The sequence below is a fragment of the Dromaius novaehollandiae genome, chromosome 7 (genome assembly GCF_036370855.1).
Source record: "Dromaius novaehollandiae isolate bDroNov1 chromosome 7, bDroNov1.hap1, whole genome shotgun sequence".
Classification (NCBI taxonomy): domain Eukaryota; kingdom Metazoa; phylum Chordata; class Aves; order Casuariiformes; family Dromaiidae; genus Dromaius; species Dromaius novaehollandiae.
In genome coordinates, this window is record NC_088104.1 from 18,470,395 (window position 1) to 18,490,151 (window position 19,757).

At 58.3% G+C, this 19,757-nt stretch overlaps 2 protein-coding genes across 11 annotated transcripts in view; both read left to right on the forward strand.

Moving 5' to 3' along the window:
• Positions 1-10,720, forward strand: part of TTLL4 (tubulin tyrosine ligase like 4) — a 30,620-nt gene extending 19,900 nt beyond the window's left edge. For 5 of the 10 annotated variants that reach the window (XM_064514791.1, XM_064514787.1, XM_064514790.1 and 2 more), the window contains 10 exons: positions 1,079-1,177; positions 1,864-1,998; positions 2,716-2,853; positions 4,743-4,845; positions 4,935-5,018; positions 5,327-5,359; positions 5,441-5,651; positions 7,973-8,043; positions 8,783-8,865; positions 10,406-10,720. In XM_064514791.1, coding sequence (XP_064370861.1) covers positions 1,079-1,177; positions 1,864-1,998; positions 2,716-2,853; positions 4,743-4,845; positions 4,935-5,018; positions 5,327-5,359; positions 5,441-5,651; positions 7,973-8,043; positions 8,783-8,865; positions 10,406-10,691 — 1,243 coding nt within the window. In that variant the 3' untranslated portion in view covers positions 10,692-10,720. Of the gene's footprint in view, positions 1-1,078; positions 1,178-1,863; positions 1,999-2,715; positions 2,854-4,742; positions 4,846-4,934; positions 5,019-5,326; positions 5,360-5,440; positions 5,652-7,972; positions 8,044-8,782; positions 8,866-9,705 lie in introns of all 10 variants that reach the window. The other 5 variants (XM_026095031.2, XM_026095038.2, XM_064514792.1 and 2 more) reach the window with 4 other exon arrangements.
• A 79-nt stretch (positions 10,721-10,799) lies between these two features.
• PRKAG3 (protein kinase AMP-activated non-catalytic subunit gamma 3) lies at positions 10,800-19,752 on the forward strand. The gene is made up of 13 exons (XM_026095092.2): positions 10,800-13,832; positions 14,690-14,729; positions 15,065-15,312; positions 15,409-15,490; positions 15,610-15,668; positions 16,101-16,146; positions 16,342-16,396; positions 16,650-16,776; positions 17,226-17,391; positions 17,621-17,658; positions 18,187-18,333; positions 18,450-18,619; positions 19,149-19,752. The coding sequence occupies exons 1-12, from the start codon at positions 13,800-13,802 to the stop codon at positions 18,564-18,566; spliced, it is 1,158 nt and encodes a 385-aa protein (XP_025950877.1). The 5' UTR covers positions 10,800-13,799; the 3' UTR covers positions 18,567-18,619; positions 19,149-19,752.
• The last annotated feature ends 5 nt before the right edge of the window (positions 19,753-19,757 follow it).

Below are 19,757 nucleotides of genomic sequence, written 5' to 3' on the forward strand. Positions count from 1 at the left end.
AGAGCACTGAGGAGCAGCAGTGCTATTTCTAGTTATCTCAGAAGAGGACTGCAGTCTTGCAGGGGTTCTGTTCCCTGCTGTCTATTGGCGGACTGGCCCAAATCCCCAGGCACTTATCCGTCATTCTGTGGTGGTGTCTGAACTCTTTTAAAAATAGTGTGGGATAGAGTTCTCAATTCATCGACCTTCGGCTGGGCTACTTCACTTCAAAGAGGGCTGCAGAATGTAGTTTGCTGTAATAGGCTTTCTTTCAATGTCTTGGACTTGCTGTGCAGTTGTCTGTTCCTCCACTGGGATATTGGAAAAGGTCTGCTGTCCCCTGGCACTTGAAATCCCATGGGGGTGGGATTGTGTGGATTTTCAGTATTGCCAGGGAAATCAAAGCTGGCTGCTCCCACATTAAAGATGAGTGGCTGTAATCAACTCCATCTTGTATGCAGGAAGCGTGACCTTTGGATTCTTGGCCATTAGACACATGGTCTCATTTGAGCAACATCTGAGCATCCTTGGCTTGGTGTCAGGGCAGCTTGCAGCACTTGGTGTGGTGTGGGAAACTCCTATAAAAGCAGAGACACTTCCCCCCCCCCCACCATTATTTTCTCCTGATATTTCTTTTCCTCCCTCCACTTTCCCCCAAACCTCACTGAAATGGTTCTAGATAAAAGATTTATGGGGGCCTTGATGGATTCCTGCTGAGTTGCTTTGCAGTGCTCATGGGGAAAGCTTGCAGAAGGAGGAGGTTTGCTGAGGACACGGAGGGTGGGGGAAGAGCAAATCTGGGGCTGACATACCCTGCTTGTGCTAATTTGGGACCTGATACTCCAATGCTGGGACAAGTCTAGGACAGATTTATGTTTCTGGTGGCTTGCCCCTGCAAGGTCAGGGGCCAGCAGCCAGGAGTTGAGTGGGTTGGGGATTGGCAGAAGGATGGCTGTGCTTGGGAAAAGGTGGGAGATGCACCCTTGCTTGCTGTCAGGGGAGAGCTTTGTCAAGACACCCTCTGTTTTTGCTCCTGTAGCGGTGCTGTGCTGGGCAGCAAGGGGCTACAAAGCTGTCTCCTTTGCTTTCTCTCTCCCAGGGCTCTCAAAGCACTCTGGAGTTACCTGACCCAGAAGGGAATTAACAGTGAGACTATCTGGGAGAAGATTAAAGACATCGTTATTAAAACCATCATTGCGTGAGTCCTGCCACCCTTTGCCCTTTTGCCTGGCTGCAGCATTGCACCCTGGCACCTCTGTCTATCCAGTCCTGTCTCAGCCTCAGTATTTCTCTCTAGATCCTTCCATTCTTTCAGTTTCTTAAGCTCATGCTGCAGCAGCCGCAAGGGGTAAATAGAAATGGGTCAAGATCCTAGCTCTAGGTGGAGCTTTGGACAGCCTGATCTAGCTGTGTTGGGCTTGTCTCACTCTGCCAGTGCTGAATGGCCCATGGGTGTGTGTTCGCTCTGTGAGATGGGACCTTTTCTGCATCAACAGCTGAGAAGCTGCTTTGCCCTTAAATTTCCTGGGCCCTGCAGTACAAGGGTGCAGAGTACCCAGCACCTCTGCCCAGCTTGCCTCCCGCTCCACTGCTTAGGCAGGGCGCCTGAAAGGGAAAGAAAGGTTCCCTGCTGCTGGAAGAATTTGTGTTCAGAAGTGGATCCTGTAGCCAGAGGCTGCGGGCAGCTGCAGGTGGGGGTGCTCAGGATCTGATGCTGGATCCATATACGATGCAGCAGTAGCTCTCGCTGCTTGCATTGGCCTCTCCGCCCATCTGTTCCCACAGCAAGTGGCCACGTTTGCTTTCAGAACCAGCAATGTGCTGTGAACAGTCAGATCTCTGTTGTTTGGCAGTTGGAAACAAGCTTTCTTCCTTGGCTTGCAGATCTGAGCCCTATGTGAACAGCCTGGTGAAGATGTATGTGCGGCGCCCATATTGTTGCCATGAGCTGTTTGGGTTTGATATCATGCTGGATGAAAACCTCAAGCCCTGGATCTTAGAGGTCAACATTTCCCCCAGGTAAAGCAGTTCCTGCTCCGAAATCTATCTCTGAGCCAGAGCAGGGTGGATAATGGCCTTTCTTTTACCACAAAGCAAATTTGGCCTGTGATGTTCCCTGCACTGTGTGCTGAAAGACTCTGGGCTTTGAAGCCTCCCCCTGCAGATTGCAGGAGCCAAAGTCCTCCCTGCTGCAAAAGCAACATCTTTCCCCAACTCGGAAACCTTTGTTGGGCACATTCTAGTTAGAATGAGGGAAGAGTGTGTTAAAAAGGAAGGCCAAGGAGGGATGTGTCATATAACAAATGGATGATGGCAGAGATTTCTTCTTTGCCTGGGCTGCAGTGATCAGTGGCTCCCATGCCTTGTGCACCAGTCTCGGTGCACAGGCAGGGCTGGGAGCTGAGGTGTGTGCGAGCACAGCCTCTCCCACCTGCACGGGTGGATGGGCATGAATCAGACACAGAGCTGTGATCCCAGATGGGGCTCTGGAGTTGGATTTGCTGATTTTTGGTAACCTTCTGGAAGGAGGAAAAGAAATGAAATGTTTCTTGTGGGGAAGCCCCATACAAAGAGCTGTTTCAGGATTTTTCTGACTGTCTCGTGTTTGTAATGTCTGTCATGAGGTGAGGGACACTTTGGGTTTTGTACCCAGTTGGTATTAACCCACAGAGTGATGTCAGTGCTGTGGGGCTCAGCAGCTCCACTCTAGCACACTGTGATCCTTCTCTCCTGCAGCCTCCACTCAAATTCCCCTCTGGACGTGAGCATCAAGGGCCAGATGATTCGGGACCTCCTCAACCTTGCTGGCTTCGTACTGCCCAGCATGGACAGTATAGCCTCAAGGCCAGGAACTGGAAGCAGCTCTACCCCCAGGTCAGCCCAATTCTCTGTCAGGGGAGCAGGGCAAGGTGGGCTTTTCCCTTGAGGATTACCTTTGGGGGGTTGTTTTCAGCACAGTAAATGCTGGTTTCTGTGCTGTGGAGAGCCTGTGTTTGCTGGGACTTTAGCTATGGGTCTGAGGGACTTACTTGCATCATTGCCTGGGTATCTGGTTCCTGCAGTTTCTTCAGGGTAGAAGGATTGTGCCAGATCTGTGAGTTCATAATTAGAAGAGAGGCCGGAGCCATATGTGCTTGCTCTGCAGTTAGTCACATCATTCCTTCTCCTTCTTCCCCCTGCCAGAACTAATACGATGCTGAGCCGCACTGCCTCTCCCTGTGGTTGGAGGGCTGGTTGTGTTGGGGCTGGATCCACTTATCCCATCCCCCAGGGTTGCCTTCTTGCCTCCTTGAGCAAGTTGAGTGACTGTTATTTTGCAAAGGACAGAGGTCCTTGTTCCTTAGGCAGGACTGTGGGTGCCAGAGGCTGTAGACACATGGCTATGGGTGTGCACAGGCTGACTTGCAGCCAGCATGACTTTTTCTTACATATGGCTCATTCCTGAGTACTGTCCACCCGAGCACTGCTGGAAGGTCCCTGTTGCTTCTCTGTTTGTGTTCTCAGCTTGGGCTTTTACCAGTTTCAGACCTGACAGTGGGGGGGAGGGGGAACCAGTCCTGTTCCCTCCAGTAGGGTGGCTGCTGGCTGTAGCTCACTGAACGGGCTGCTTGTTGAGGTGAGCATCAGCACATGGTGATGTACGGACATGTAGGCAGATGGGACTCTTGCCATCTGCCTGCCCAGTGCCCTCAGCAAAGGGAGAAGCCTCAAGTGCGGGCCCGTTCCAGCCTGGGGAGTTCTCGCCAGCTCATCTGCGGCGCTTTGATCACACGCTTGTTTGCAGCTTGCAACAGAGGTGCTGAAGGGCAGGTGTCCTCGTAGGAACCTGCTGGGGATTAACCAGATCCTTAACATGGTTCAGATCATGCATTACTGGAGTTCCTGTGTCCAGGGAAAGCCTGCTTAACAGTATTTCCTGTCCTAGAAAGGATATGAAGCGATTCTTTTTTTTTTTTTTTTCCTCCCCCCCCCCCCCCCCCCCCCCCCCAATATGGGCATAATTCTAGTAGATTTTGGTGTGCTTCCTGAGCACCATGCAGCACAGCCCTGGGGATCTGCTTTCACTATTTTGAGCTGTACATTACTAACTATTTTTGCATCAGCTGAACAACTTCAGTTGTGTGGATACACATGTTAACAGGTATTGGACAAGTATCTCCCAGACTCTGGCATCCCAAAATGGTTCAGTTGAGTGCTTAGAACAGTTTAGACAGTTGCTGGTCAGATCTTACAAAAGTCCAGAATTTCCTGCAGCATATGGAGCTGGAGCTGAATTTGAGCTCTTGGATGTGGCAAGAAGAAGTTTTTGGTCCAACAGATCTCTCCTTCCTAGTCCTGAATCCAGGCCTGTGTTTAGATTTAGAAGGCTGTGTTCCAGGGGGAATGTAAATCTGAGATCCTACCAGACTTCAAGTGCTCCATATTAGTTCATGGTGTGTCTTTGGCCTTTCTGCCTCCTACCTGAGTGTGAGGTGATCCTTCGCCTCTTGGATGAAGGAATGCTGTAGTGTCTTAGTGAGGGGCTGCTAGGGCCCTGTCATTTCCCCTGCCTGCATCCCACCGGAGTCCTATGCTGAGGTATAAGGCCGGGGGTGCTTCACTGACCTCAAAATTAACAAAATCCCTGGAGAAAGTGTTCTGTTATCCACAGCATCTTCCTGAGGGTGTCAGTGCTCACACAGAAGTTGCTGAGAACAGCCCTGCCATGGCAGGACTTTGCCTTGTCTGCATAAATATTCTACTGGCTCTTCTTATGTCTTCAGTCAGGGCAGTGCTGTGAAGGAGAAGCCCAAGCCAGCCTCTGAGCTTTTTACAGCAGAGAAGATGAAGAGAGCATATTACTTGACACAGAAGGTACCTGACCAGGTATGATACCATCTCCTCTAATACTTGCACCATCCTGCCAAGCCACTGTCCCAACCGGTCCCATATGTGTATTCCTTGCTCCTTTTCAGATTGTGCCCCTTTGGGGACAGCCAGATGATGGGGACCATTTGGGCTCCAGTGGGTTACAAGACACATGGTCAGAAATAAGACAGGTTTGCTTAAACTGCTGCTGCTCTGGCTTCTCTTTGCTATGAAATGGACCTATGCTGAGGGGCACATTACCCGCTGGTCCCCAGACAGGGTCTGAGCACCGCCTGTTCGTCTGTATGCTGTGCAACTCTCATAGTGTTTGCCTGCTGACTCTGTGCAAGGTAGCAGGGACACTTGTCTTGTGTGCAAGCTGGCAGTGTCTGTAGGAGGTAGGGCTGCAGAGCTGGGGATCTCTTCAGCTCTGTGCAGCCTGGATGTCACCACTGAGCCTAAACTTCTTTTTTCTCCCTGTGTTGTCTGTGTCCCAAAGGTCCCAGGCACACGAACATCTCTGCCTGAAAGGGTACGGAGATTGAGGAGGTGCGAAGGGGGATTGGCAAAGCATGGTTCACTACTTCTGATCTGGGGATGCTCTTGTCTGCAGGATTTTTATTCTTCTGTCTTGGACATCCTGACCCCAGATGATGTTCGCATCCTGGTGGAGACAGAGGACGAGTATTCCCGCCGCGGGCAGTTTGAGCGGGTGTTCCCCACCCACATCTCCATGCGGTACCTGCGCTTCTTTGAACAGCCTCGTTACTTCAACATCCTGGTGACCCAGTGGGAACTCAAATACTACTTGAATAAACACAAAGGTAACCGAGAGCCTAGCATGGTTACCTGAGCCAGACAGGCTGCCTGCCTGCAGTCATGGGAGTCTTGTGAACTGTGCTGAACTACACTAGCTTTAGAAAATATGTTCTGCTCCCAAACTGCTTCACATGTGAGGAAAAACTTGTTCCGAGTTGATCACCAGGTGCTGACTGCCCCTGTTTACTCAGCGCAAGCACTTGCAGGTGTCCTAGGCATTTCTGGTCCCCACCTGAAGCAGGCTGGACTCTGCCTTGAACCTGTAAATCTGGCCTTTATTGCATATCTCTGCCCTCTTTAAAGGGAGAAAATGCTTGAGTCATTGGGTTTGTTCCTTAAAGGTATGTTGTGAAGTAAAGGGAAAATTGGGCCTGTTGCCTGGTGTCCTGTTGCTTTCTAGTCTATGAAAAAGTGTGTGCACAAAGGATAAAGGAGGTTTTTTCCTAAGCAGTAGGAATTTAGCTGTCACCTCCACCTTTCCTGGACGGCTCTGATTCAGTAAGAACAGTCCTTTAATGACGCTTAACTGGGCCAGACTAATTCCTTCTTGCTCAGAGTTGCCTCTGTCAGGGCAGCTGGAGAGGCTGTTTTGCAAGAAAGAACTAGCAGAGGCCTAGTGCGAGGTGTTAGAGAACTTGAAAAGAAAGAGACTGTAGCCTGGAGCTCTCTATCACACATCTGATCTAGATGGAAAGGTTTCTGAAGGCGCTGACTCTCTACTGAGCTGGCCGTATGTGTGCTCCTAGCCTGACTTTAAAACAGAGTGGAGAAAACGCTTTTGTCACTTCTCACCGCTGTTTAAGCAAATGCGAAAGGGGTCAGTAATCGTCTTTCACAGAGATATAGTAGCCTCTTAGCCCTCTCCAGCTGCACTGTCAGTGCGTGTCTGTCCTTCATCTCGCTAATACCTTTGCTGGATCCTCTCCTGTCAGCTGGAGGAAAGATCTTGTCATCATCCTCACTGAAGTGCCGCCCTGAGCTTCGCTGCTAAAGCTGGGAACTTGGTTCAGTGATCTAGCCTGGAAAGCAGAATTGCCCCAACCTGGTGCTGCTTTTCACCTCTGAGCAAAACTCAGTCTTCCTGTGTCCTTTCCATTTGCGTGTTTCATACAGTCATCACTTCTCCCTGGCCAGCAAGGTGCAAAATGCTGTCTGATGCATAGAGCTGGGGTAAGGCTGCCCTGCTCCGCTCAGCCCCCAAGACATGGAGTTTTTCCAGGGTCCTGGGGCTTGCTGAAAGGTCAAAGAGAAACAGTTTGGACAACAAGGATTCCTCCTATAGCCAGGATTGGTATCGTATCGCAAAACCACAGTAACCCCAGCTGGACAGCATCAAGTTCCTGGCCCTTGCTTTGCTAGTTCTTAAATCTCAAGGCAACTTAGCTTGTGCTGTGGCTTTAAGGATCTTTAAAAAGAAAAAGGGAAGGCAGTAGTCCTGTATTTCTCAAAATCACCTAGTTAGTAGATGGCAGGGAGCTTGGTTGTACTGGAGACAGCTAGCAGGAGGTGGAGCAGGCCTTGGAGGAAATGGAGGCTGTTCAGTGCAGCTAGACACATGCCTATGCCTCAGAGTGACCTCTGTGTGCTCTGGAGCAGCACGTCTTGTGTGTGGAGACCATCCTGAGGGATGGCCCCTTCCAACCACACAGCCTGGGCATCTGTGTGCATTGTCAGGGAACTCAGTCTGTGCCAGCCTTGCTCGCTGCCAGGGATGGAGACCGATGGAGACCAGGTCTCAGCCCAGACTGCACAGGCCGTGTTGAGACCTGTGTGTGTTCATGTGGCCTGGATGGATCAAGTGCAGAGAGGAGACGGTGTACTGAGATGCTGCAGTTCATAGGTGCAGGGAAAAGGGTACCTGAGCTGCTCTCCTATAGGAAAGAGGCTGATGACAACAAAGCTGCTCTACATTTGCACTGTAGAAAATTCCTCCAGAGCAGCCCAAATCGGCTGCTCCTGTTGGCAGGCATCAGGCTCAAGAGGACAGACAGTCTGGTATAAATTGGCAAATCCTGTGTTGCCCCAGTTTCCCTATGTAGCTGAGCTTGCCTCACAGCGCGTCTGGCTTTTTGGGAGCAAGACGGGTGCCACGGCAGACCACGTGCTGATGTTCAGTGGTGTTTACTTGTACAAAAGGTGAATGGCCTTAATTTACCCTGTGTTTGCTGGGGCCCAGGCCACGTGTTCAAGTAGTTAAGGCATGGCACATGCTGCATGGTCACTTCCCTCCTGTGCGGTGTTCTTGTGTGCCCTAGGCTGGGAGGACTCAACTCTCCGCAGATTTTGTCCTTCATTCTTGTTTCTTGTCTGTTTTGCCACTTCCCAGGTCTGGAGCTATTGAGGAACTGGTGTGTCAAAGGATACCACACTGGGGCAGGGATGGATTTGGCCCAGATGGTGAGTTTGGCTGTGGGTGAGCTAGAGAGAGGTTGTTCTTTGCCTGCTCTGAAGTCTGTTAAAGAGGGGGAGCGGGAAGCACAAGCTTCCTGTTGACAGATGCCCCACTGTCCTGGGGGGTTCCTGGCTCAGGGGCAGGCAGGGAGGGCCTGTAGCTCTCTGGGTTGTCATGATTCAGACATGCTTTTGTGCTTGTCTCATTTCCTGTGACTCCTGTCCTACCTGTGTTTGTGCTGTTCTTCCCTCTGTGCCAGGGCCTCCAGGGGTCTGGGAAAACCCACACTTCTCTGTCTCTCTCCAGTGTGAAGTCCACCCAGTAAATCAGATCTGCAAGTACTTTGCATCTGAATATCCTTGGGTATGCTGGGCACAGCCCCAGATATTTAGAATCTGATCTGCCCTATATTTCCCTCTGTGAGGGAACAATCTGTCTGTCACTCCCGTGCCTTAGAACAGGCTCATGCAGTGAAAGAAACCCACTTGTTCGACCTCAAGATGCACTGCTCCCACTTGCAAGAGAGGGACTCATTAAGCAGAGAGTAGAGACTGCTGTGTTTGCTATTCTAGGAACAGACAGACTGGTGGCAGTGACGATGCATGGTGGTGTGAGGGCAGTTTAAGCTCAAGAGCACTAGGGCAGCCTATAGCAGAGCCCAGCCTGCTTGGAGCACAGCGGAGTGAGGGTTTTTGCTGTGTGTCAGGAACTTGGGTAGCCACTTGATTGTCTTTCCTCCTGCAGTGGTCGTTGCCGAAGTCTTTCTTCCTCCAGAAAAGCAATGTTCAATCAAATGGCTTCAGCAAACTGGAACTGGGCAGACTGGGGTGAGTTTTCACTGGCTGTGATGTGTATGATGTTTACAGTGTAGCTTTAGGACTGGTGGTGTGAGGGAGAATAGGCACCAAGGAAAGCAGCTTTCTTTAGAAGGAGAGGAACAGGTTGGCTTATGGGGTCTGAGCCTCTGCTTTCTGGATAGCCAAGCGGTAGGGTTGGCGAGGTGTCTACAGGACTGGGCCTGTCTCCTTGGCACTGTGTGCCCAGCATTTGTTGGAGTGAGGCTGCAGGGAGAACAGCTGGACTGGGTGATGTTTGGAGAGGAGCTGTCATAGGCAGGACATGCAGACAAGATATTCCCCAGGGGGACCTGTAGCACCTCTGTGGGCTCTAACGTGGCCAGCAATGAGCAGGGGCTCTCGTGAGACTCTCCTCCAGCATGGGGCTGGGAGAGCAGCGAGGCCTGCTGGGCTGCTGCACCTTGCCAGCTTCCCTAAGCAAAGCTGGACTGCAAAATAGGCTCTGCTGGCTCACTCAGATGAACCGTCATCCTCCATCTCTGTGCAGGCAGCTGTCTGGGCTAAAGTGGAGGACAGGCACACCACTGATCTCTGGTGTTAAGGGGAAGGGGATCCCTGCTCTTGTGCCTGGGACAGGATGCAGTTGGCTTTATGTATAGCCAGGGAGATCAGCCTCTCGCCCTAAGGTCCCCTCACTGTCTTGGACGTCTGTTGGGGTGATTGGTGCTGCCTGGGAGGGGGATGGCATAGGGGAGCCTGGCAGTCCAGTTTTCTGAGCCTGTGGGTGATGGTACCACAGGTGAGTGCACCATGCCCCTTTTGATCCTTTTCACTGTCCCTAAGTAGCATGGGGTCTCCTTTCTCCTGCAGCAAACTCCTCCCCTCAAGAGATGATGAGGACCCCACAAGAAGCCTGGAGCCCAGCCCTATGCAGGGTTTACCTCTCAACAAGTGCACTGATGGAGCTGGCCGGAAACCTGCTGGCTGCCTCTCAGACGCTACCCTGGTGATATGATTAGGCAGCCACCGTCCCTCCTTGGGGACACCTGAACCTACCTCAAAGGAAGAGACAGGAGCTGGCTCCAGAGACCAAGGACTGTGGGAGCCCCTTGCACTGCACACTTGCTTGTGGGCTGTTTTTAGAGAGGGATGTTTTACTGGGCAAAGGGGAGAGCTGTTTAGCTTCAGATTTTTAAAACAGAAGAAATCTCCAGATGGCGAAGCCTGGGGAAGTCTGGTTTGTCTGGCCTTTGTCTTAGGCTTTTGTTAAAGCCTGACGTGGTGGCAGCTTCTTTGCTGTGTGGGAGCTGGCTGAGCTTAGAGTCAGCCTGGCCTTCCCTTTCCCCACCAGCACAGGCCAAGCCCTTGCTTGCCTGTGTCACTGTGCACTAGTCCTGAGCCGCTGGGAGCCCAGCGGAGCTGAATCTTCTCTGGCCTCACTGCAGCCTGGCCCCAGGGGAGAGACTGGCAGCCCCAGGAGAAAAAAGCACCCTGGTTCTCCTGCCACCGCTTGGCTCCTCTGAGGGTAGCAGGGTTTGAGACTTTTAACTGAGCTGTTTTGTCTTTCCAGAAAGCCTGTGCCAAGATCCTTCCCTGCTGCCCTCCCCCAGCCTCGGGGCCTGAAGAAAGCCGCAGGCTCACACGTCACCACTGCTCGCCTGCAGAAAGAGGCCACAAATACCAGTGTGGCCACCATCTGTAGTGGGGCCAGTACAGCTGCCAGGGAGGGAGCATCCTCTCAAGGCTCTTGGCTCTGCTGCGTAACCCTGCAATGTGTGCACAGGCGCCATAGGCTGGTGCTATTCTTGTGGGCTCTGATCTCCGTTTTCCCTTTGTTTCTCAAGGATCTCCATTAAAGTTTAGCACTCTCAGCTGTTCCCATGGACTTGGCCTTGCTGCATTTCCCTGGTGCGTTTGGGTACAGGGGGCAGCTCAGCTCCCCCCCATGCTCTGTCAGGCTCAGGTGTAGGCAGGGTTTGTGCCACCCCCTAGCCTTTCCCTCTGGATCAGTGAGGGCTCCTCCTCCATCCTGCCCTGAGCTGGGTGTCAGGTAAGCAGGGCTGTGGCCTGATGATATTCCCCATCCCCCCCTCCCCCCCAGTTAAGAGAGCAGCTCCTGGTGTTGCAGCTTGGCTCTGGGGTCTGCCTTGTATCCCAGTGCCAGTCTGCCTCTGCTGGCAGTGCTTAACCAAAGTCTGCATGAGCTTGCCCCGCCGGGCTTGGTCTGGGGCTTTTCCTTCCCCCAGGGCTGTGAGGGCTGAGGCAGGCATGAGCTCGGGCAGCACAGTGAGAGGCAGTGCTGCAAGATGTGTGCCCTGCTCTGCAGGCTGGGGAAGGCTTTAGTCCCAGCTCCTGGGCACCTCAAAGCCTGGGCAGGGGGAGGAACGAGGTGTGCCTGGGGCTGGGAGAGGCACTCGGAGGATGCCTCTCCCTTCCCTGATTTGTAAATCCTTCCCTGCTCTAGGGGAAGTGCCCCGGTCCCAGGTGCTCGGCTCCCAGCTGGCTGGTGCAGGTTCTGGCCCACGGAGCTGTATCTTGTCTCCCCGAGGCTGGGCTGTCCCCCCTCAGGGGAAGGGGTTGCTCTGGCCTGGTGCCAGGCAGGGTGCTGAGCGCTGCTCCCCTGGCACTTCGGCTCGCAGAAAGCCCTTCTCTCTGCGCAGCCCCCCCACTGCCTGCAGCTCGGTCTGTTTCTCCAGTCTCCTTGGTGACAATCTCATTGCTCTTCGGCTTCTCTCCAGCACCCTAAAATAGCTGCCGGGGTGCGAGGACGAAAGGGGAGAGGCATGCTCCCTTCCCTGCTGCCAGCACCCCTTTGGTAGCCGGGCCGGAGCCAGGCGGCCCTGGCTCAGTGGCTGTCTCTTACAGCTGCACTAAGCAGTCTGTCCCCATCGCACCCCCTGCATTGCTGCATGGCAAGTGCCAGGCAGGACTGGGCCACTTGCTGTGCCTTTGTGCTGCCCTGGGCCTAGCCATGCCCTGATGCTGCTGCCCAGCCCCCTGTCTTCATCCCTCCTCTTCCTCCCTGCACCCCACCCTCTTGAGGCGGGGGCTTTGCCCCTCTTATCCTTGGCTGGGTGCTTGGGGCTGGTTCCCCCCTCCCTTCTTGCAATCAGCGTGTATTTTGGGAAGCTGTCAACTGTGATTTAAACCCTGGCCTGGCCTGGCAGGGTCACAGAGTGGTTGAGGTTGGAAGGGACCTCTGGAGATCATCTCATCCAACCCCGCTGCTCAAGCAGGGTCACCTAGAACATGTTGCACAGGATCGCGTCCAGGCGGGTTTTGAATATCTCTGGAGAAGGAGATTCCACAGCCTCTCTGGGCAACCTGCTCCAGTGCTCTGTCACCCTCACAGCAAAGAAGTTTTTCCCCATATTCAGATGGAACTTGCTGTGTTTCAGTTTGTGCCCATTGCTTCTTGTCTTGTTGCTGGGCATCACTGAAAATAGTCTGGCCCCATCCTCTTGACACCCTCCCTTTAGGTAGCTGTATATGTTGATAAGATCCCCTCTCAGTCTTCTCTTCTCCAGGCAAAACAGGCCCAGCTCTCTCAGCCTTTCCTCGCAAGAGAGATGCTCCAGTCCCCTAATCATCTTTGTAGCCCTACGCTGGACTCTCTCCAGTAGTGCCATGTCTCTCTTGTACTGGGGAGCTCAGAATTGGGCACAGCACTCCAGATGTGGCCTCACCAGGGCTGAGTAGAGGGGGTGGATCACCTCCCTTGACCTGCTGGCAACACTTCCTAATGCACCCCAGGATACCACTGGCCTTCTTGGCCACCAAGGCACATTGCTGCCTCAAGGTTAACTTGTTGTCCACCAGGACCCCCAGGTCCTTATCCACAGAGCTGCTCTCCAGCAGGTCAGTCCCCAGCCTGTCCTGGTGCATGGGGTTATTCCTCCCTAGGTGCAGGACCCTGCACTTGCCTTTGCTGAACTTCATGAGGTTCCTCTCCGCCCAGCTGTCCAGCCTGTCCAGGTCTCTCTGAAAGGCAGCTCAGCCCTCTGGTGTATCAGCCACTGCTCCCAGTTTGGTATCGTCAGCAGACTTGCCGAGGGCACGCTCTGTCCCTTCATCTGGGTTACTGAGGAATAAGTTGAACAGCATCTCCCACTTGCTGCCCTGTGACCTGGGGACCCTGCAGCCCCCCTGTGGGCTGGGCTGCAGCCGTCCCCGTGGTCAGCCGGAGCCACTGTGTCCCTGGGCTCCCCATGGGCAGGACCAGCGGCCACAGGCCCGCACGCCCACGGCGGCTCCTGGCCTGGCACGGCAGCCAGCCAAGGGGTTATTTGAACCTTCCTGAAATAGAAACGGAGCCGGGAGCAAGCAGAGGGTGGGAGGCGGTGGCCCAGCGGGGCGAGGAAAGAGGTTCCCCACTGGCAATGAGATCCCCCCCAACATGACACCGTGGGGAAGGGCTGAACCAAAGAGGACTCAGGGGTGGCGCTGGGGATGTGGGACCCCAGGGGCAAAGGGACCAGGGTCTGGGCTGAGCTGTCCCCCTGTCCTCAGCTGCTGTGGCTGCTCCCAGCCTGGGACAGGGGCCTGCCCTCCTCCCGCACCCCTGAGGGCGGTGAGGGTATGATAGCCCCCATCTCCATTCCTGCTGGCATCCCTGGGGGCAGGCAGGGTGGGGGGCAGTGTGGTCCAGGCCCCAGCAGCATCTGAGCATGCAGGGCTGCATCCTGCGAGGTGCTGAGTGCTGCCTGTGGAGGAAAGGGTTCTGCGAAGGGCAGGTTTTCTGTCCATCACCCCCCGCATCCCCAGAGCCACTGCTGTCCCCCCAGGCCGCCGCCCCCAGCAGGGGCTGTGGTCTGGGGCGGCACGGCGGCGGCTGCAGGCGCGGCAGCCCAGCGGCCCCCCCCCGGCGGTGGCGGGGACATGGCTGGCATTGCTCACTGACACCCTATCTGCCAGGCCCCGGAGCAGCCGCTGGCCCAGAATAGCAGCACTGCCCTGCAGTCGGCATGGAGCAGCTCCCGAGCCCCACTGCTCCCCAGGTACCGCAGGGACAGGGGGGCCCGGCTCAGCAGCCCCCCTCATGGGGACGTGGGTACCCCTGGGTGGGGGGCTCAGGGGGCTGGCGGCCCCCTTCCTGCAGCCAGGCGGCCCTGGGGACGAGGGTCTGGAGCATGGCCTGACCTGTGCACCTCCCCCTTCGCTGGCTTGCCCCAGCCCCACGGGAACGGCCGGGGAGTGGGGGGTGTTATCGCCGGGTCCCCTCCTTTCTGCGGGGGGGTTCGGCTCCCTGGTGGAGTGGTCCGTGGGGCTGCCTTTGGGCAGGGCTGCTTGTAAACACTGGTCCTGCCGGTGGGTTTGCGGTCTGGGGCTGCTGCTGCTGCAGCGCGTGCTGGCAGCGTGTCCGGGGAGCCCAGGGGGACACGGGGCCAGCCGCTCACCGCACGGCCATCCCTCCGCCTGGTGCCACCAGCGCTGCCACTGCAGGGGCTCCCCGGTGCGGGACCAGGCAGACCCGGTGCCCAGGTGGCAGGTGGGGCTGGCCAGGTGCCTGGCATCGCCTGCCCTGCTTGGGTGGGCCAGGCCAGCGAAGGGCAGGAGGAATCAGCACCGGGATTTACACCTTGGGGCCAGGGGAGGGAGAGGAAGGGCTTGGAGCTGCTGCGGGACCTGCTGGGCTGAGACGGCAAAGAGAGGACCCAGGCATCCAGGGCCAAGCTCCGGGGTGCCGGGCTGGCTGGGGCTGGCCCAGGCTGGGGGCTTTGGCCCCGTGGGGACTGTCATGGCTTGGCCCTGTGGAAGGGGGTGTTGAGCCAGCGGGACGGGTGCGAGCACCACCCTGGGGTGGAGGAGAGGGGGGGCTGGCTCCTGCTGATCCCCTGCTCTGTGTGACCCTCAGATGTCGCTGCTGAATGCTGATGCCCGCCCAGAGGAGGAAGGTGGGTAGCAGGCGGGAGGTGAGCCGTGCCCATCCCGGCAGGATGCTCCTGTGTGTGGTGTGTGTGTCCAGCCTCGGGCCACCCGTGTCCCCCATGCAGCCCTGCCGGTGCCACTTGTTACCCCACTCCCGAGCTCCCGCCTAGCTGCTCCCCATGTCCCCCAGGCCCTATAGCTGGAGAACTGCTGTGCCATGTGCAATCCCTGGCCCTGGGGACTGAGGCACAGGAGAGCTCTGCCAGCCAGGGCGGTGGGGACAGCATCTCCCCCCACAGCATCCCCTTGGTGCCCTCTGCTGAGACCTGGCAGCTCAGCTCACCACCCAGGGCTGGGGCAGGTCCAGCTGCAGGGTTTCTGGAGGCGCCATGCACCAAGGAGGAGGAGGAAGAGGACGAGGACAGGTGGAGGGGCACGAGGCCCATCACCTTCACGCTGGGCATCGAGATGCTGGGGCTGGGGCCGGGCCCGGACAGTGAGTTTCAGAGCCCCGACGCCGAGGTCTACATGCACTTCATGAGGAGCCACTGCTGCTACGACGCCATCCCCACCAGCTGCAAGCTCGTCGTCTTTGACACCACCCTGGAGGTGAGGCCGTGGGGCACCGCGGCATCCGAGGGTCAGCGGGGATGGGGGAAGAGCAGGTTTGGGGAACCCCGATGCCCCTCTCTGCTCTGCCGGCAGATCAAGAAGGCCTTTGTGGCGCTGGTGGCCAACGGGGTGCGGGCAGCCCCGCTCTGGGACAGCAAGATGCAGAGCTTCGTGGGTGAGTGCCGGGAGCGCCTTGCCGCCCCTTCCCCTGCCCGGCAGCTCAGGGGGCCCCAGGGCATCACCGCAGGGCTGCGGCTGCCCCGGCGGCAGTGCCAGCCCCACGCGTCTCCGCAGGGATGCTCACCATCACTGACTTCATCAACATCCTGCACCGCTACTACCGCTCGCCCCTGGTGAGCCTGGCACGGGGGCACGGGGTGCTGGGGAGGGTGGGGTTGCCAGGGTGGGCATGGGGCAGAGCCAGCCCTCGGTCAGGGATGGGTCTGTCCCCGGCCCAGGTTCCTGGGGACCCGCATCTCCTATTTTCCCCTCGGGGCTGACTTTTGCACCCTGGGGGTGCTCTGAGCCCACCCTGTGCCTGGCATCGGCCACTGCACCCTGCAGTATGCCGGGGAAGGGCCCAGTGGTGCATCTGCTCTGATGCTGCCTGGGTGGAGGTGGGTGCAGTGCCCCCTGTGCCTGGCACCCAAGAGGTCCCCGAGCCCTGAACCCCACACTCAGGGAGATGGGGTGGGGTGGCCAGTGAAGGGGCAGCACCCAGGGCTCGCTGCACCCTCCCAGAGCCCCGCAGCTGCCAGTGTGATGGAGCCTCTCGCTGCCCTCAGGTGCAGATCTACGAGGTGGAGGAGCACAAGATCGAGACGTGGAGAGGTACAAGGGGATGTCGGGGCTGGGGACATCATGCTCGGCGTGGTGGTGGGTGCTGGGGGGTGCGAGACGATGGGTCACAGGGGCGTGCGGCTGCACGGAGGGGCTGTAGGTGATGTTTGGGGGGTGCAATTGAACCCTGCTGCTGGTGGGCACAGCCCTGCGGGTGCCCCTGCTCCCACCTCTCTCCCTTCCCAGAGGTGTATCTGCAAGGCTCCTTCAAGCCACTGGTCCACATCTCCCCGAGCGATAGGTGAGTCCGAAGCTCCCCACCTGCTCGTTGCATCCCTGGGGCCTCGGCGTTGAGGCTGCCCCTTCCTGGGGCTGGCTCCAGCATGGCAGAAGCAGGGGGAAAGGAGCCCAGGAGCCCGGGTGCCCCAGCTGCTGGTGGCTGCAGGGGGTGTAGGAGCGGGGAGCGGCAACCCTGTTGGGGGGGTGCCTGGGATGCTGGGGAGGTTCTGGGCACAGCCGTGTCCCCCTGCCCACGGTGGCCCTGTCGCCTGCAGCCTCTTCGACGCTGTCTACTCCCTCATCAAGCACAAAATCCACCGGCTGCCTGTGATCGAGCCTGTCTCGGGGAACGTCCTGCACATCCTCACTCACAAGCGCATCCTCAAGTTCCTCCACATCTTCGTGAGTGCGGGGGCGAATGGGGCCGGGGGGGGTCTGTACGGGGCCCACAGGCATGCGGTGGGCCCCTGCCTCAGGGACCCACACTCCGTGGGGGTGTGCCTGGGTGTGGGGTGTGCATGTGGGGTGTGCCTGTACTGGGCTGGGGGTGTGCACAGCGGAGTGCGTGTATGTGGCATGTGCGTGTGCACATGCAGCGTGTGCATGCACACGAGTGTATCAGTGTGTGCACCCGCTGGATGCGAGCATGCACGGAGCACCAGTGTGCACAGTGAGGTTCTCTGCGGGTGCATCGACTGGGTGTGAGCGTGCACAGCCCGTGCACCAGACCATGCACGCATGGCATGTGCACGCACAGTGCGCGCATGCAGCACGTTGGGTGCATGCTGGGGTGGCGGGCGGCCGGCTTGGTGTGCCGCAGGGGCTCTGCCCACTGGCCCGCCCTGCTGCAGGGCTCCACCATCCCCAAGCCGCACTTCCTGAAGAAGACGGTGCAGGAGCTGTGTGTCGGCACCTTCCGCGATGTGGCCGTCGTGCCCGAGTCTGCCCCCATCTATGCCGCACTGGAGATCTTTGTGGACCGCCGCGTCTCCGCACTGCCGGTTGTCAACGACGCAGGTACCTGGGGGGGGGCCCGGCGGCCCCCTTCTCCCCCTGCCTGGGGCTCCTGCCCCGTCCCCATCAGCAGACTCTTCCTCCCTGTCCCATCTCACGTGGGACCTCTGGGCTCAGGGTGGGACGCCAGCAGCCCCCCGTCCCCCGTTCTGCTGTCCCAGGGCTCTGGAGGGGGCACGTCAGCCGGGGCCCTCCCGAGCCACCGTGACCCTGTGCTCATGTCTCTTTGCAGGGCAAGTGGTCGGCCTCTACTCAAGGTTTGACGTCATTGTGAGTAGCGCGCGTTTACCCATCTTCGCACACACGTGGCAGCATGAGTGGGGGAGAATAGGGGTGCGCCAGAGACAGGCGCGTGTGGGCAGCCCTTTGCATGCATCTGGCTGGGGGGCTCACACCGCGTGTGCGTGTGGGCCGTGCACATCGGTCCCGTGCGCGGAGACCAGTGCACTTGTGTCGCGGTCTCAGAGGCACGCACATGCCTGTGTGCATCTTTTCCACACGCGGTCACACCTGTGCTTGCCTGCGTGCAGGTGTGCACACACCACGTGCACCTCTCATCTACGCAGACGCGCACACACTGTGCACACCTGCCCCACGGAGAGATGCGCGGGCCAGGAACATGTCCCATGCACAGAGACGCGATGTGCCCTTGTGCATCGGTCCCGTGCACACCCATCCTGCCGCTCCGACTGCTGCCGGACTCGTGCCCTGCTCGGTGCCAGGGCAGCATTGTTGTTGGTACCGGTGGACCCTGTTGCGGGCACAGCAGGGTGCTGAGTGCGGCCTCCCCTCCCGCAGCACCTGGCAGCCCAGAAGACCTACAACAACCTGGACATCAGTGTGCGGGAGGCCCTGCGGCAGCGCAGCATCTGCCTGGAGGGGGTCCTGATCTGCTACCCCCATGAAACCATGGAGGACATCATCGACCGCATTGCCGAGGAGCAGGTGAGTGGCACAGGGCGCATCCCTCCTGCACCGCAGTGCCGTCCCCATCCCCGTCCCCGTCCCTGTCCCCATCCCACCGCCTCAGCTCGGCTCTGATGCTCTGGCTGCGCCTGCAGGTCCATCGTCTGGTGCTGGTGGACGAGAACCGGTACCCGCGGGGCATTGTCTCCCTCTCCGACATCCTCCAGGCCCTCGTGCTCACACCCGCAGGTATTGATGCTCTTAACTCTTAGCCCACGATGCTCCGGCTTTCTCCAGTTGCACCCTCCATTTCTCTCCACTTCAGGTAGGCGCTGCTCGGGGCCGCAGAACGCCTGCCCCCTCCCTCGGGCCCCACATGCACCCCCCCATCTGAACCAGCCCTGCCTGCGCCCACCGTGGGGCAAGGGGAGGCCAGCTGGGTGCTGGCCCCAGAGAGAGGGTGCTGCCCCCGAGGTCCCGGCGGAGGCGTGGGGCAGCGCTGGTGTAAGCCGCTGTCTGTCACTGGGGCAGAGCTGTTACACAGAGTGTGTGGGCACTGTTTTGGGGGCTGATCCCCGTGTGCCCCCTCTGTGGGGCAGGATGGGGCTGGGTGCCCGCTCCTGGGGGCATTGCCCCTCTGCTTTCCCCTTGCTGCCCCCGTGCCGGGGACGTGCCCCTGGGGCCAGCTCCTGCTCCTACCCCCCAGGCTGGTGGCCACGGCTGGAGCTGAAGCCCTCGCGCCCCTGCGCTGCCCCTGTGGCCGCTGGGGCGAGATGGAGGGCTGTGCCAAGGGGGTCCCGGTTGGCCCTGTGCCTGCTGTGGCTCACGGCCCCATACGCTCTCCCGCCTTGCAGGCATTGACTGATGCTCGCTCCGAAGACGCCACGAAGCACCACTGGCTTGCCCGACTCGGGAGCCTCTCGCGTGGCCCTGGCTATGCCCCGGGCCGCATCAGGGCTGTGGAAGGAGGCTCGGAGGCTCCCTGTGGAGGGGGTCTGCCCACCCCCTCGGCCCCGGGACTCACCTCGAGGCCCCGGGAGCGTCTGCCCCGAGGGTGCCGGCGGGGATACTGGGCAGGCGCCGTGCCACAGGGCGCTGCACTGCACCCCAGCGGGGACCCACAGCACCCCGGGGGCTCGGCTGCGCCGTCTCCCCCATCCCGGCCACCCCGGGCCCATCCTGCTGCTGGACCGGAGAGCTTTGGCCCCCTCTGCCCGCCGGCACGTGCTGCCGGCCGTGCCTGGTGCCCCGGGCTGGGGGTGGGACGCGCGTGGGTAGCACAGGTGCCGCTGCACGCACCGGCTTGTTTATTGTAGGGTCGCGCGGGGCTGGAGCCCCCTGGCAGAGGCTGGTGCCTGGACAGTCCTCAGAGCTGGCAGTGGGGGGACCCTTCAGGTGTTTGGGGTGGGGGGTTCGCTGTCCCGTTCAGCCACGTGCTAATAAACCAGTCTTCTCCAGGCCCC

Bases quoted from the DNA above. Each gene is read 5' to 3' on its own strand.
- PRKAG3 (XM_026095092.2), top strand. From the start codon at position 13,800: ATGGAGCAGCTCCCGAGCCCCACTGCTCCCCAG. The intron at 14,730-15,064 runs GTGGGTAGCAGG...GGGCTGGGGCAG, and splicing joins TGCCCGCCCAGAGGAGGAAG to GTCCAGCTGCAGGGTTTCTG. The intron at 17,392-17,620 runs GTACCTGGGGGG...GTCTCTTTGCAG, and splicing joins GCCGGTTGTCAACGACGCAG to GGCAAGTGGTCGGCCTCTAC.